Source organism: Ranitomeya variabilis, chromosome 1 (genome assembly GCF_051348905.1).
Source record: "Ranitomeya variabilis isolate aRanVar5 chromosome 1, aRanVar5.hap1, whole genome shotgun sequence".
NCBI classification, from domain to species: Eukaryota; Metazoa; Chordata; class Amphibia; order Anura; family Dendrobatidae; genus Ranitomeya; species Ranitomeya variabilis.
This window is the reverse complement of record NC_135232.1, coordinates 220,254,494-220,272,210: the sequence shown is the minus strand read 5'-3', so window position 1 is coordinate 220,272,210 and position 17,717 is coordinate 220,254,494. Positions and strand designations below refer to the sequence as shown.

General features: G+C 45.3%; 1 protein-coding gene across 2 annotated transcripts in view; it reads left to right on the top strand.

Moving 5' to 3' along the window:
* Nucleotides 1-17,717, top strand: part of RAD9B (RAD9 checkpoint clamp component B) — a 138,263-nt gene that overhangs the window by 955 nt on the left and 119,591 nt on the right. For both annotated transcript variants that reach the window (XM_077292812.1, XM_077292809.1), the window contains exon 2: nt 11,770-11,840. In XM_077292812.1, coding sequence (XP_077148927.1) covers nt 11,770-11,840 — 71 coding nt within the window. The remainder of the gene's footprint in view (nt 1-11,769; nt 11,841-17,717) is intronic.

Here is a 17,717-nt window from a genome sequence, read left to right as displayed (position 1 = left end):
AAAATGTCACTGTGACATGATTCTGTGATTTTTTTTTTAAAACATTTTTTATAGACACGCAAATTTATTAAAGGTTTGCTCACACTGGCGAGTAGCATCCGATGATTGTCTCTTCTGAAAGCATTGGAGGCGGTATGTAAATGACCCTCAGCTGAAACTCTGCTGCGAGTGTGATCCGAGTGTCATTTTACTGTGATCCAATTCTTTCACATGTGAGAATCAGATCGCAGGTGTGGAGAAGATGGAGAACTTAATTTCTCCATCTCATCCATTCTGCGAGTCGGCGTGTATCGGATTGCACTCATATGACATCCAAGTGCAGACTGATGTTATGCACGCACCCACAGACTTGTATGGGTGCGTGCTGTCCGATATAAGCTACCAATCGCAGCATGCAGCGATTTTATTTTTCTCATGATGACTCGGCATGAGAAAATAAACGCTAGTCGGCAATGCTCCATAGTATAACATTGAAGCGAGTGCTATCTGATGAAACTTCAGATAGCAGTCGTCCGAGTTATACGCTGACTACTCGCCAGTGTGAATGAGCCCTTAAAGAAGTTGTTCACTACGTGACAACTCCTTGTCATACTCCACGATTGGCCCGATAAAATAAAAAAGTTTATACTCCCCTCCAGTGCTGGCGCTATTCCCGCTGTGTAGGCACTCGCTCTCCCCGTGATGTGACACGTGAGCCCAGCGCCCAATCACCGCTGGCGTCACTGTCCCCGCCTTCAGACATATTGAACATGAAGAGGAAGTTCGGGCTGCAGCTGATCCCCGGCTTTCTCTTCATGTTCAATTTGTCCGAAGGCAGAGACAGTGACACCGAGTGAACGGCGCCGGCACGGGAGGCGAGTATAACTTTTTTATTTTATCGGGACCAAGCGTGGGGTGTGAGAAGGGGTTGTCCTAGCTGTGGATAATCCCTTTAAGGTTCAACTTTTTTTTTTTGCAATATTCCAACACTGTGTTATTGAGTTTCAACCACAATAAAGTTCACATTTGTGCCTATAGAAGATGTGGTGTTGCTGTGTAACCACAATCATCCCATGTCACCATGAGAGAAGCCCCCTTCTAAAAAAAAAAAAAGTGATGTATGTGATATACATTTTGTTGTGGTCCCTTTGTACCAGGGCTGTGGACTTGGTAAGCCAAACCTCCGACTCCTCAATTTCCATGACTCCGACTCCACCAAAATGGGCTCCAACTTCACGACTCCGACTCCACAGCCCTGCTTTGTACACCCTGTTCTGTATAGCTGGAGAAAATACTTTACATCTGCAACCTTTATAGAAAGTAAATATACAGGAAAAGGTGAAATATAAATGTTGCTCGCCACAGAATCTCTGTTTAAACTCCACCCTCAGGTACATGTTTAATTGTCAAAACTATAGCTCCATTATTGGAGTGCCCCATGAACACAGTGCCGCTACCAATCTTGTGTCCCCCAAAACTATATGGGAAGTATCAGCTGGGCAGCCAAAAAGTAGTCATGTACATGTAATTGTTCTGTCAGTGTTAAAGGAAACCTGTCAGCAAAATAAATGCTAATTATCTGCAGACATAGCTGTTCGGGGGGGGTACCATGACAGAGAGAGGTCAGAATATCGCAGCGACTGGCTACACATGCACCTGCATTGGATGGATCTGCTTTGCCTTCCAGATATAGTAGCTTTGAAAATTTCCCTTGTTCTGGTTTTGCAAGGGTTAAGTGGTGTAGATTTCTCTTGCTCTGTTGTTGCAAGGGTTAAACAGTTGTTTGTCTCCTAGAGGTCTTGGTCCTGAGTTCTCAACTGTTCTGACTTTTCCACTCCCCTCTGGTATAAATACCTCTTAGTAGTTGCCAGTGATGGCTTGCTATACCTTGGAGTTGATTTGGGAGCTGCCAGACCAACGCTGGTCTTGATGAATCTGGACTACAGTTTTCTGGCTGCTAGTATGACTATTCTTGCTTGATTGACATCCTTCTGTACACAGCTAGTGATGGCATAAAATGTGGAGTTGGAAATCAAAGAAGTTGGTCAATGTGCTAAGAGCCCTGACATTGTGATTCGTCACCACTAGGGTTGAGCGACTTTCATTTTTTTAAGATCGAGTCGGGTTTTGCGAAACCCGACTTTGTCCAAAGTCGAGTCGAGTGCAGTCGGCCGATTATCGCTAAAAGTCGGGGATCGACCGAAACACGAAACCCAATGCAAGTCAATGGGGAAGCATAGTCGGCAGTGAGTGGAGGCCAGGAAAACACCTACAGTGCCCATTTTAATGCCAAAAACATCCATTCTTGTTTCTGAAGCTTGTGAATCTTAATTAACTTTATAATAATAGTTGGGCATTGGAAATTGGGGGTAATTTGGCAAAAGTTGTGGGGGGTAGGGCTGGTTGAAGGTTTTAGTGGGCCCAGGAAACGTGGACTACGTCACGGCGGTGGAGCAGTGAGAGGTAAGTATTTCAACTTTGCAAGTGCTGTGATCCTGAGCAAGCAGGGAGGCCCACTCGTTCGCATTGGCAGGGCCCCTCAAAGTACAGCGGTGTGTTTGCACGGCGGGGGCGCCTCCCACCAGCAGCGACACTTTTGCGTACTCTGAGGGGCCCTGTGCCAGTGACGTCGCCAACGAGTATGCCCCCCCACCTGATGAACGAACCTGCACTTTCATCTGCACCTTCCTCTTTGTCCCTGTGTAAGGTGGTATAACATGCGGGAAGGGGAACCTTACTTTCAGCAGGGTCAGATTCTGGCTGTGTAGAGTGCAAGGGGAATGTAGTGGTCTAGGTCAATGTACCAGCAGACTCATCTAGCAGTGGCTGGGCAATGGGCAGGATGAGGAGGAAACACAGATATAGGGCCAAAGAATAAAGTAGGCTAAATGCAGTTCAAAATTGGTAACAGGACTAAACAGGCGGCATTGCTTTGTTCAGTGGAGTAGCAAACCCAGGAGCAGCAGACACTGTTTTAAGGGCCCAACCACACTAGTAGGCCAAATGCAGTTTAATATCTGCTACTATAGGCCAAAAGCCTAAAGACTGAAGCTCAGCTTTATACAGTCGAGGACAACACCAGGGAGCGGCAGACACCGTTAGTAGGCCCTAACCACCAATTTTTTAAAAAACAGCACTTAATGAGAGCCAGAAGGTTGAAGCTCAGATTTATACAGTTGAGGACAACACCAGGGAGCGGCAGACACCGTTAGTAGGCCCTAACCACCATTTTTTTAAAAAAAAAAAGCACTTAATGAGAGCCAGAAGGTTGAAGCTCAGATTTATACAGTCGAGGACAACACCAGGGAGCGGCAGACACCGTTAGTAGGCCGTAACCACCAATTTTTTTTAAAAAAGCACTTAATGAGAGCCAGAAGGTTGAAGCTCAGATTTATACAGTCGAGGACAACACCATGGAGCGGCAGAGACCGTTAGTAGGCCCTAACCACCAATTTTTTAAAAAACAGCACTTAATGAGAGCCAGAAGGTTGAAGCTCAGATTTATACAGTTGAGGACAACACCAGGGAACGGCAGACACCGTTAGTAGGCCCTAACCACCAATTTTTTTAAAAACAGCACTTAATGAGAGCCAGAAGGTTGAAGCTCAGCTTTATACAGTGGAGGACAACAACAGGGAGCGGCAGACACCGTTAGTAGGCCGTAACCAAAGTTGAAGGCCAAATGCAGTTTAATATCTGATACTATAGGCCGAAAGCCTAAAGACTGAAGCTCAGCTTTATACAGTAGAGGACAACACCAGGGAGCGGCAGACACCGTTAGTAGGCCCTAACCACCAATTTTTTTAAAAAACAGCACTTAATGAGAGCCAGAAGGTTGAAGCTCAGATTTCTACAGTCGAGGACAACACCAGGGAGCGGCAGACACCGTTAGTAGGCCCTAACCACCATTTTTTTTTTAAACACTTAATGAGAGCCAGAAGGTTGAAGCTCAGATTTATACAGTTGAGGACAACACCAGGGAGCGGCAGACACCGTTAGTAGGCCCTAACCACCAATTTTTTAAAAAACAGCACTTAATGAGAGCCAGAAGGTTGAAGCTCAGATTTATACAGTTGAGGACAACACCAGGGAGCGGCAGACACCGTTAGTAGGCCCTAACCACCATTTTTTTTTTTAAAAGCACTTAATGAGAGCCAGAAGGTTGAAGCTCAGATTTATACAGTCGACTGAATTAGGGACTGCAGACAGACTTAGTAGGCTGTCCCCTGTGGACCATGCATCCAGCACATTAACCCATTGCGCCGTAATGGACACGTAACCTTCCGTGGCCATGCCTACAGGTCCATGCGTCTGTTGTCAGGTGCACCTTTGTACTCACAGATTGCCAGAGTGCATGGACAATGGTGGTGGTGCTGTTGGAGGTTTGGGATGGCTTTTCTTGCAAAAGAAGTGTCGACTGGGTAGCTCGTAGCGTGGGACAGCGTAGTCCATCATGGCTTTTTTAATATTACATAAAATAAAGAAATAGGCTCTATGCACTTTAAAATAGGTTCCAGGGGTAGACGGGCAGCATTGGTGTGGTCAGCGGAGGAGGAGGATTGCAAGGAGGGACCGCAGACAGGCTTACTAGGCCTAAAATAACTAAAAATAGGCTCAAGGCAGTTTTAAATCGGTTACATGGATACACAGGCAGCATTGTGGTCAGCGGAGGAGGATTGCTAGGAGGGACCGCAGACAGGCTTACTAGGCCTAAAATAACTAAAAATAGGCTCAAGGCAGTTTTAAATCGGTTACATGGATACACAGGCAGCATTGTGGTCAGAGGAGGATTGCTAGGAGGGACCGCAGACAGGCTTACTAGGCCTAAAATAACTAAAAATAGGCTCAAGGCACTTAGAGTTATCTCGCAGGGGTACACAGGCAGCATTGTTGTGGTCAGCGGAGGACGATTGCAAGGAGGGACCGCAGACAGGCTTACTAGGCCTAAAATAAATAAAAATAGGCTCAAGGCACTTAGAGTTATCTCGCAGGGGTACACAGGCAGCATTGTTGTGGTCAGCGGAGGAGGATTGCAAGGAGTGTCTGACACAGTTAGTACTCACAAAAAATAAATAGATGTTAATGTCTCGCAAAACAAACAAAAAAAAAAAAAAGTGTGGCATACTTAGGTACAGGGGTGGGCTCATCTGCTGAGTTTCTGACATAGTAATTTGGCAGAAAGTATTTGCTGGTGCCAATATAGGACACTGACCCAGACTACTTTAACTAGCATCATAGATGTCAACAAATTGGTATTGTCAGTGCCAGGCATTGAATGATGTCAGCGCATAGACTAAACATTGGTGGAGCTGTGAGAGATAATTTTGCACGTGGTAGAGCACAGTTTGAGCTGGGGGGGTGAACTGTCTTGTGGCCGGCGGTACCGTCCCAGGGCTCCTCATGTTACAACGATGTGTCTGACGTTGGGTGCGCGCCACCACCACCAGAGACACTTTATTGTACTGTGAGGGACCCAGTGGCTGTGCCGTTGACCAAAAGCGGGCACACCCACCTCTTCAGACAAACGCCACTCTAACGGGTGCTTGCGCCAAGTGGCGAGACCACGGCCCCGTGGGGGGAGTTTTCCCATTGAGGGAGGTGTAAACATGTCGTATGCTGGACAAACAGCTGCTGCAAATTAAGAGATTGGAACACTCAGTAAGACCAGTCCACAAGCAAGACCTTTTTAATGGAAAGCTAGGTGTCAGCCGGGAAAGGTGGGGCAAAATAATTTGAAATCCAGGAGTGGTTCATTTTAATGAAGGTTAGATCATCCACATTTTGGGTAGCCAGACGAGTCCTTTTTTCGGTTAATATTGAACCAGCAGCACTGAATACTCTTTCTGATAGCACACTAGCTGCTGGGCAAGCAAGCTCCTGCAATGCATATTCTGCCAATTCAGGCCAGGTGTCTAATTTGGATGCCCAGTAATCAAATGGGAATGATGGTTGAGGGAGAACATCGATAAGGGATGAAAAATAGTTAGTAACCATACTGGACAAATGTTGTCTCCTGTCACTTTGAATAGATGCTGCAGTACCTGTCCTGTCTGCGGTCATTGCGAAATCACTCCACAACCGGGTCAGAAAACCCCTCTGTCCAACGCCACTTCTGATTTGTGCACCTCTAACACCTCTGCCCTGTAGCCCCCTGCAGCTCGTGTGAGAACCATCACCGGCGCTGTGTGCTGGGAATGCCTGAATCAAATGGTCTACAAGAGTAGCTTGTTTGGTTGCTAATATTTGTTTGAGGTTCTCATGTGGCATAATATTTTGCAATTTGCCTTTATAGCGAGGGTTAAGGATGCAGGCCAACCAGTAATCGTCATCGCTCATCATTTTAATAATGCGTGGGTCCCTTTTGAGGATACGTAAGGCATAATCCGCCATGTGGGCCAAAGTTCCAGTTGTCAAATCTGCGGTTGTGCTGGTTTGAGGGGCAGTTACAGGCAAATCTACGTCACTTGTCTCCCTTAAAAAAACAGAACCCGGCCTTGCAACGCCACTAATTTCTGTTGGCCCAGGAGAAGCTTCCTCATTAAAAAAGTACTCATCCCCATCATCCTCCTCGTCCTCCTCCTCCTCTTTGCCCGCTACCGCGTCCTCTACACGGCCCTGACCAGACAATGGCTGACTGTCATCAAGGCTTTCCTCTTCCTCGGCTGCAGACGCCTGCTCCTTTATGTGCGTCAAACTTTGCATCAGCAGACGCATTAGGGGGATGCTCATGCTTATTATTGCGTTGTCTGCACTAACCAGCCGTGTGCATTCCTCAAAACACTGAAGGACTTGACACAGGTCTTGTAGCTTCGACCACTGCACACCTGACAACTCCATGTCTGCCATCCAACTGCCTGCCCGTGTATGTGTATCCTCCCACAAAAACATAACAGCACGCCTCTGTTCGCACAGTCTCTGAAGCATGTGCAGTGTGGAGTTCCACCTTGTTGCAACGTCGATGATTAGGCGATGCTGGGGAAGGTTCAAAGACCGCTGATAGTTCTGCATACGGCTGGAGTGTACGGGCGAACGGCGGATATGCGAGCAAAGTCTGCGCACTTTGAGGAGCAGGTCGGGTAACCCCGGATAACTTTTCAGGAAGCACTGCACCACCAGGTTTAAGGTGTGAGCCAGGCAAGGAATGTGTTTCAGTTGGGAAAGGGCTATGGCAGCCATGAAATTCCTTCCGTTATCACTCACTACCTTGCCTGCCTCAAGATGTACAGTGCCCAGCCATGACTGAGTTTCTTTCTGCAAGAACTCGGACAGAACTTCCGCGGTGTGTCTGTTGTCGCCCAAACACTTCATTGCCAATCCAGCCTGCTGACGCTTGCCACTAGCTGTCCCATAATGGCACACCTGGTGTGCAACAGTGGCAGCTGCGGATGGAGTGGATGTGCGACTGCGGTCTGTGGACGAGCTCTCCCTTCTGCAGGAGGAAGAGGAGGAGGGTGGGCGAACGCCTACAGCCAACTCTTTCTTGACCGTGGGCTAGGCAGAACTGTCCCAATATTGCTGTCCCCTGTAGACCTTGCATCTACCACATTCACCCAGTGTGCCGTGATGGACACGTAACGTCCCTGGCCATGCCTACTGGTCCATGCATCTGTTGTCAGGTGCACCTTTGTAGTCACAGACTGCCTGAGTGCATGGACGATGCAGTCTTTAACATGCTGTTGGAGGGCTGGGATGGCTTTTCTAGAAAAGAAGTGTCGACTGGGTAGCTCGTAGCGTGGTACAGCGTAGTCCATCAGCGCTTTGAAAGCTTCGCTTTCAACTAACCGGTAGGGCATCATCTCTAATGAGATTAGTCTAGCAATGTGGGCGTTCAAACCCTGTGTACGCGGATGCGAGGATGAGTACTTCCTTTTCCTAACAAGAGTCTCATGTAGGGTGAGCTGGACTGGAGAGCTGGAGATCGTGGAACTAGCAGTGGTGCCGGTGGACATGGCAGACTGAGAGAGGGTTGGAGATGGTATTCTTGCCGGTGCCCTACATGCAGTGTTTCCTACTACGAACCTGGTGATTCCCTGACTGCTTTGGCCTGGAGACAAAAGCTGCACAGATACTGCAGGTGTTGCGGGAAATGGTGGGGTTACAGTGAGGAAAGGGATGTAGCGTTGCTGACTAGCTTCATTGGCCGAGGGTGCTGCAACCTTTAGGCACGTTTGGTACTTAGTCCAGGCTTGCAAATGCATGGTGGATAAATGTCTATGCATGCAACTTGTATTTAGACTTTTAAGATTCTGACCTCTGCTTAAGGTAGTTGAACATTTTTGACAGATGACTTTGCGCTGATCATTTGGATGTTGTTTAAAAAAATGCCAGACTGCACTCTTTCTACTATCGGATACCTTTTCAGGCATTGCAGACTGAGCTTCTTTAACCGGATGGCCACGCTGTCCTCCAACTGGTTTTGGTTTTGCCAAGCGTTTTTGGCCAGATACGAGCCCGACAGATGGAACCTGTTGTGATGTTGATGCCTGCTGTGGCTCCTCCTCCTCCGCTTCAGAACTACTGCCGCCTGCACCCTGTTCCCCCAATGGCTGCCAATCGGGGTCAACAACTGGGTCATCTATGACCTCCTCTTCTATGTCGTGTGCAACTTCGTCTGTGTCACTGTGTAAGCCGGTGGTATAGCGTTCGTGACGGGGCACCATAGTCTCCGCTGGGTTTGATTCTGCCTCACTACACTGCGAGGGCAATGTTCTGGTCTGAGTCAATGGAACAGCATAGTAATCTGGCTGTGGCTGTGCATCTGTGCACTCCATGTCCGATTCAACTTCTAATGGGCATGGCCTGTTAACTGTTTCACTGTCTAACCCAGGAACGGTATGTGTAAAGAGCTCCATGGAGTAACCAGTTGTGTCGACTGACGCATCCTTCACTGTTGTTCTGGGTGAAGGACACAAGGAAGCGACTTGTTCCTGACCGGGAGCATCCACTGATGATGCACTGCTCTGACATTTGGCACTTTCCGAGGAGGAGGCGAAAGAGCTACAGGCAGAGTCAGCAATGAAAGCCAATACTTGTTCCTCCTGCTCCGGCTTCAAAAGTGGTTTTCCTACTCCCAGAAAAGGGAGCGTTCGAGGCCTTGTGTAGCCAGACGACGAACCTGGCTCAACAACTCGAGACTTAGGTGCTGTACTGCTTTTACCACGACCACCTGATGCTCCACCACCACTACCATCATTACCAGCTGACAATGACCGCCCACGGCCACGACCTCTTCCACTAGACTTCCTCATTGTTTGCAAAACGTAACCAAAGTAACGGTATTTGTTACTGTAAAACAACTTATAAGGTGAACTCAAACTTCTGTAGGATTTATATATACCTTTATAGGTGCCTGACACTGAAAGGAAAATCAGGCCCAATGTTACACACTAGGTTTTCTGTGCCCCAATAATTTGAGACAGATGGCACACACAGGACCGGCACTCAAGCAGAAATGCCAATCTTAATCTCCCACTAAATTTTTTTTTTTTTTAATTCTCCCTGAAAAAAAAAAAAAACAGTATGACACACTAGGTTTTCTGTGCCCAAATAATTTGAGACAGATGGCACACACAGGACCGGCACTCAAGCAGAAATGCCAATCTTAATCTCCCACTATTTATTTTTTTACAGAGAGAATTTACCAAAAAAAAAATGGCCCAGTATTACACACTGGTTTTCGGTGGCACACAATGAGAGACAGATGCCACACACAGCACTGGCACAGAGGCAGACTTGCCAATCTTTATCTCCCACTATTTATTTATTTTTTTACAGGGAGAATTTACCCCCCCCCAAAAAAAGGTCCAGTATTACACACTGGTTTTCGGTGGCACACAATGAGAGACAGATGCCACACACAGCAATGGCACAGAGGCAGACTTGCCAATCTTTATCTCCCACTATTAATTTTTTTTTTTACAGAGAGAATTTACCCCCCCCAAAAAAGTCCCACTATAACACACTGGTTTTCGGTGGCACACAATGAGAGACAGATGCCACACACAGCACTGGCACAGAGGCAGACTTGCCAATCTTTATCTCCCACTATTTATTTATTTTTTTACAGGGAGAATTTACCCCCCCCCAAAAAAAAAAAAAAATGGCCCAGTATTACACACTGGTTTTCGGTGGCACACAATGAGAGACAGATGCCACACACAGCACTGGCACAGAGGCAGACTTGTCAATCTTTATCTCCCACTATTTATTTATTTTTTTACAGGGAGAATTAAAAAAATAAATAAAAATGGCCCAGTATTACACACTGGTTTTCGGTGGCACACAATGAGAGACAGATGCCACACACAGCAATGGCACAGAGGCAGACTTGCCAATCTTTATCTCCCACTATTTAATTTTTTTTTTTTTTTTTAAGGAACAATAAAAAAAAAAAAAAAAAGGCCCAGTATTACACACTGGTTTTCGGTGGCACACAATGAGAGACAGATGCCACACACAGCACTGGCACAGAGGCAGACTTGCCAATCTTTATCTCCCTGCGGTAATCTCAGAAAAGTATGGCAGGCAGCTATAAAAAGGACTGCTGCACACAAAAGTGTGGACAAACAAACAAGATAGCTGTGCAGAAAGGAAGGAACAACAGGATTTGTGCTTTGAAAAAAGCAGTTGGTTTGCACAGCGGCGTACACACACAGCAACGCAGCTATCAGGGAGCCTTCTAGGGCAGCCCAATGAGCTACAGCGCTGAGGAAAAAAATATATAGCTTCCACTGTCCCTGCAAACAAAAGGTGGTGTTGGACAGTGGAAATCGCTACAGCACAAGCGGTTTGGGGGTGAATGTACCCTGCAAAACACTATCCCTGCTTCTGACGAAGCGGCACCTCTCCTACGCTCAGATTAGCAGCAGTAAGATGGCGGTCGGCGGGAACGCCCCTTTATAGCCACTGTGACGCGGCAGAAAGCAAGCCAATCACTGCAATGCCCTTCTCTAAGATGGTGGGGACTGAGATCTATGTCATCACGCTGCCCACACTGCGTTCACCTTCATTGGCTGAGAAATGGCGCTTTTAGCGTCATTGAAACGCGACTTTGGCGCGAAAGTCGCGTACCGCATGGCCGACCCCACGCAGGGATCGGGTCGGGTTTCATGAGACGCCGACTTTGCCAACAGTCGGCGACTTATGAAAATGAACGATCCGTTTCGCTCAACCCTAGTCACCACCCCTGCACTGTCCAGTTGACTTTAAAAAAAAAAAGTATTTTTATTTAATATTTGCAACAGTTTTTAAACCAGCATAATGCATAATCAAAAACCATGTTGAATAAAGAAGCTGCATAGAAGGGAAAGAGAAGGAAAGGGGGGAGAGAGGAGGAAACACAAGCACAAAACAATCGGCACCTTACTGATAAGACATAGAGTGAAAACATTTCTCTTTGGATGTCATTTCAATCTATACATTTCTACTGCACCTAATGTACATATGGGTCCAATACCTGGGAGTCCTCGTTATTAAATCAAGCCTAATCTATGTCTCATTAATTCCCCTAGACGCTAGCCCTGACTCGTGCCCAGTTGACTCTTGAGTGGCACACTCTGTAATGACTATATGCCAGTAGTTTAGACACCCAGATTCTAGTAATAAGCCTTTATGATGATATAATCATATGCCTTATGAGTTCTCTGCCAGCTTTACCTAATTAAATTCACAATGCTTACTTGTAAAACATTAAAAAAATATATAAAAAAATATATAACTGTGATATGTTTTCTGCATGTTTTGTTTGATTACTGCAATAACATCAAGCTGTGCTCTTGTCTCTTTTGTTAGTGTTTGGAAAAGCGCTTCACTCTCTTTCACGAATTGGTGATGAGCTGTGGTTTGACCCATTAGAAAAAGGTGTAAGTTATACTTATTCCACATTAATTTTTCTTTTTGTTTGAAAGATAACTATTATTTCCAAATTTCCTGGTCGATCATAGAGACCCATCAGAATCTTTTATTAAATTGTCCTAAGATAATCAGAGCTAAAGGGGCACAAGCTCTGATGTCTTCCTCTGCCTCTTTAACCCCTTAGTGACAGAGCCAATTTGGTACTTAATGACCGAGCCAATTTTTACAATTCTGACCACTGTCAATTTATGAGGTTATAACTCTGGAACGCTTTAACGGATCCTGCTGATTCTGAGATTGTTTTTTCGTGACATGTTGTACTTCATGATAGTGGTAACATTTCTTCGATATTACTTGCGATTATTTATGAAAAAAGTGGAAATATGGTGAAAATTTTTAAAATTTTGCAATTTTCAAATTTTGTATTTTTATGCCCTTAAATCAGAGAGATATGTCACACAAAATAGTTAATAAATAACATTTCCGACATGTCTACTTTACATCAGCACAATTTTGGAAACAAATTTTTTTTTTTGTTAGGGAGTTATAAGGGTTAAAATTTGACCAGCAATTTCTCATTTTTACAACACCATTTTTTTTTAGGGACCACATCACATTTGAAGTCATTTTGAGGGGTCTATATGATAGAAAATAACCAAGTGTGACACCATTCTAAAAACTGCACCCCTCAAGGTACTTAAAACCACATTCAAGAAGTTTATTAACCCTTTACGTGCTTCACAGGAACTCAAACAATGTGGAAGGAAAAAATGAACATTTAACTTTTTTTGCAAACACTTTAATTCAGAACCATATTTTTTTATTTTCACAAGTGTAAAAACAGAAATTTAACCATACATTTTGTTGTGCAATTTCTCCTGAATACGCTGATACCCCATATGTGGGGGTAAACCACTGTTTGGGCGCACCGCAGAGCTTGGAAGAGAAGGAGCGCCGTTTGACTTTTTCAATGCAGAATTGGCTGGAATTGAGATCGGACGCCATGTCGCGTTTGGAGAGCCCCTGATGTGCCTAAACAGTGGAAATCCCCCACAAGTGACACCATTTTGGAAACTAGACCCCTTAAGGAACTTAACTAGATGTGTGGTGAGCACTTTGAGCCCCCAAGTGCTTCACAGAAGTTTATAACGTAGAGCCGTGAAAATAAAAAATCGCATTTGTTTACACAAAAATGATATTTTCGCCCAAAAATTCTTATTTTCACAAGGGTAACAGGAGAAATTAGACCACAAAAGTTGTTGTGCAATTTCTCCTGAGTACGTCGATACCCCATATGTGGGGGTAAACCACTGTTTGGGCGCACTGCAGAGCTTGGAAGAGAAGGAGTGCCGTTTTACTTTTTCAATGTAGAATTGGCTGGAATTGAGATCGGATGCCATGTCGCGTTTGGAGAGCCCCTGATGTGCCTAAACAGTGAAAACCCCCCACAAATGACACCATTTTGGAAACTAGACCCCTTAACCCCTTCCTGACATCAGACGTACTATCCCGTCGAGGTGGGGTGGGCCCGTATGACCGCCGACGGGATAGTACGTCATCATCGATCAGCGGCGCTCACGGGGGGAGCGCGGCCGATCGCGGCCGGGTGTCAGCTGCATATCGCAGCTGACATCCGGCACTATGTGCCAGGAGCGGTCACGGACCGCCCCCGGCACATTAACCCCCGGCACACCGCGATCAAACATGATCGCAGTGTACCGGCGGTATAGGGAAGCATCGCGCAGGGAGGGGGCTCCCTGCGGGCTTCCCTGAGACCCCCGGAGCAACGCGATGTGATCGCGTTGCTCTGAGGGTCTCCTACCTCCCTCCTCGCCGCAGGTCCCGGATCCAAGATGGCCGCGGCATCCGGGTCCTGCAGGGAGGGAGGTGGCTTACCGAGTGTCTGCTCAGAGCAGACACTTCGTAAGCCTGCAGCCCTGCACAGCAGATCGTCGATCTGGCAGAGTGCTGTGCACACTGCCAGATCAATGATCTGTGATGTCCCCCCCTGGGACAAAGTAAAAAAGTAAAAAAAAAAAATTTCCACATGTGTAAAAAAAAAAAAAAAAAAAAATTCCTAAATAAATAATAATAAAAAAAAATATATTATTCCCATAAATACATTTCTTTATCTAAATAAAAAAAACAAAAACAATAAAAGTACACATATTTAGTATCGCCGCGTCCGTAACGACCCAACCTATAAAACTGCCCCACTAGTTAACCCCTTCAGTAAACACCTTAAGAAAAAAAAAAAAAAAACGAGGCAAAAAACAACGCTTTATTACCATACCGCCGAACAAAAAGTGGAATAACACGCGATCAAAAAGACTGATATAAATAACCATGGCACCGCTGAAAACGTCATCTTGTCCCGCAAAAAACAAGCCGCCATACAGCATCATCAGCAAAAAAAATAAAAAAGTTATAGTCCTGAGAATAAAGCGATACCAAAATAATTATTTTTTCTATATTTTAGTTTTTATCGTATAAAAGCGCCAAAACATAAAAAAATGATATAAATGAGATATCGCTGTAATCGTACTGACCCGACGAATAAAACTGCTTTATCAATTTTACCAAACGCGGAACGGTATAAACGCCTCTCCCAAAAGAAATTCATGAATAGCAGGTTTTTGGTCATTCTGCCTCACAAAAATCGGAATAAAAAGCGATCAAAAATGGTCACGTGTCCGAAAATGTTACCAATAAAAACGTCAACTCGTCCCGCAAAAAACAAGACCTCACATGACTCTGTGGAGCAAAATGTGGAAAAATTATAGGTCTCAAAATGTGGAGACGCAAAAACTTTTTTGCTATAAAAAGCGTCGCTGGTTTCACACTTGCGTTTTTGTCTGCAGCGTTTTTTGCACAAAAAAACGCATGCGTTTTTTCCCTATATTTAACATTGAAAACGCATGCGGTTTTTTTGTACGCGTTTGGTCGCGTTTTCAAACGCATGCGGTTTTTTTCTGCATGCGTTCATTTTCAGAAATACAACCTGCAGTATTTTCTTGCGTTTTTAAGCACATGCGTTTGTTTGCGTTAAAAACGCATGCATTTTTATCGAAAAAAAACAGAAAACACACTGAAAAGCCACCCACCACCATCAAGGTGATAAAGGGATCCAAACCCTAACCCTAACTCTACCCCTAACCTCACCCCTAACCGTTTAATGAACATTTTCTGACAGTCATAGTGCCACGTATTTCAGTGCCACGTATTTCAGTGCCACGTATTTCAGTGCCACGTATTTCAGTGCCACGTATTTCAGTGCCACGTATTTCAGTGCCACGTATTTCAGTGCCACGTATCACGTATTTCAGTGCCACGTGTTTCAGTGCCACGTATCACGTATTTCAGTGCCACGTATTTCAGTGCCACGTATTTCAGTGCCACGTATTTCAGTGCCACGTGTTTCAGTGCCACGTATTTAAGTGCCACGTATCACATATTTCAGTGCCACGTATTTAAGTGCCACGTATTTAAGTGCCACGTATTTAAGTGCCACGTATTTAAGTGCCACGTATTTAAGTGCCACGTATTTCAGTGCCACGTATTTAAGTGCCACGTATCACATATTTCAGTGCCACGTATTTAAGTGCCACGTATTTCAGTGCCACGTATTTCAGTGCCATGTATTTCAGTGCCACGTATTTCAGTGCCACGTATTTCAGTGCCACGTATCACATATTTCAGTGCCACGTATTTCAGTGCCACGTATCACGTATTTCAGTGCCACGTGTTTCAGTGCCACGTATTTAAGTGCCACGTATCACGTATTTCAGTGCCACGTATTTCAGTGCCACGTATTTCAGTGCCACGTATTTCAGTGCCACGTATTTCAGTGCCACGTATTTCAGTGCCACGTATTTCAGTGCCACGTATTTCAGTGCCACGTATTTCAGTGCCACGTATTTCAGTCACGTTTAGGGTTAGGGGTAGGGTTAGGGTTAGGGTTGGAGGTAAAGTTAGGGTTAGGGTTTGGATTACATTTACGTTTGGATTAGGGTTGGGATTAGAATTATGGGTGTGTCAGGGCTAGGGGTGTGGTTAGGGTTACCGTTGGGATTAGGGTTAGGGGTGTGTTTGGGTTAGGGTTTCAGGTAGAATTGGGAAGTTTCCACTGTCCAGGCACATCAGGGGCTCTCCAAGCGCGACATGGCGTCCAATCTCAATTCCAGCCAATTCTGCGTTGAAAAAGTAAAACAGTGCTCCTTCCCTTCCGAGCTCTCCCGTGCGCCCAAAAAGGGGTTTACCCCAACATATGTGTTATCAGCGTACTCGGGACAAATTGAACAACAACTTCTGGGGTCCAAGTTCTCTTGTTATCCTTAGGAAAATAAAAATTTGGGGGGCTAAAAATCATTTTTGTGGGAAAAAAAAGATGTTTTATTTTCACGGCTCTGCGTTATAAACTGTAGTGAAACACTTGGGGGTTCAAAGTTCTCACAACACATCTAGATAAGTTCCTTGGGAGGTCTAGTTTCCAATATGGGGTCACTTGTGGGGGGTTTGTACTGTTTGGGTACATCAGGGGCTCTGCAAATGCAACGTGACGCCTGCAGACCAATCCATTTAAGGCTGCATTCCAAATGGCGCTCCTTCCCTTCCGAGCTCTGTCATGCACCCAAACAGTGGTTCCCCCCCACATATGGGGTATCAGCGTACTCAGGACAAATTGGACAACAACTTTTGGGGTCTAATTTATCCTGTTACCCTTGTGAAAATACAAAACTGGGGGCTAAAAAATCATTTTTGTGAAAAAAAAAAGAATTTTTATTTTCACGGCTTTGCGCTATAAACTTTAGTGAAACACTTGGGGGTTCAAAGTTCTCAAAACACATCTAGATAAGTTCCTTGGGAGGTCTAGTTTCCAATATGGGGTCACTTGTGGGGGGTTTGTACTGTTTGGGTACATCAGGGGCTCTGCAAATGCAACGTGACGGCTGCTGACCAATCCATTTAAGTCTGCATTCCAAATGGCGCTCCTTCCCTTCCGAGCTCTGTCATGCGCCCAAACAGTGGTTCCCCCCCACATATGGGGTATCAGCGTACTCAGGACAAATTGGACAACAACTTTTGGGGTCTAATTTATCCTGTTACCCTTGTGAAAATACAAAACTGGGTGCTAAAAAATCATTTTTGAGAAAAAAAATAAAAATTATTTTCACGGCTCTGCGTTATAATCTGTAGTGAAACACTTGGGGGTTCAAAGCTCTCAAAACACATCTAGATAAGTTCCTTAGGGGGTCTACTTTCCAAAATGGTGTCACTTGTAGGGAGTTTCAATGTTTAGGCACATCAGGGGCTCTCCAAACGCAACATGGCGTCCCATCTCAATTCCAGTCAATTTTGCATTGAAAAGTCAAATGGCGCTCCTTCCCTTCCAAGCTCTGCCATGCGCCCAAACAATGGTTTACACCCACATATGGGGTATCAGCGTACTCAGGACAAATTGGCCAACATTTTTTGGGGTCTAATTTCTTCTCTTACCCTTGGGAAAATAAAAAATTGGGGGCGAAAAGATCATTTTTGTGAAAAAATATGATTTTTTATTTTTACGGCTCTGCATTATAAACTTCTGTGAAGCACTTGGTGGGTCAAAGTGCTCACCACACATCTAGATAAGTTCCTTTGGGGGTCTACTTTCCAAAATGGTGTCACTTGTAGGGAGTTTCAATGTTTAGGCACATCAGGGGCTCTCCAAACGCAACATGGCGTCCCATCTCAATTCCAGTCAATTTTGCATTGAAAAGTCAAATGGCGCTCCTTCCCTTCCAAGCTCTGCCATGCGCCCAAACAATGGTTTACACCCACATATGGGGTATCAGCGTACTCAGGACAAATTGGCCAACATTTTTTGGGGTCCAATTTCTTCTCTT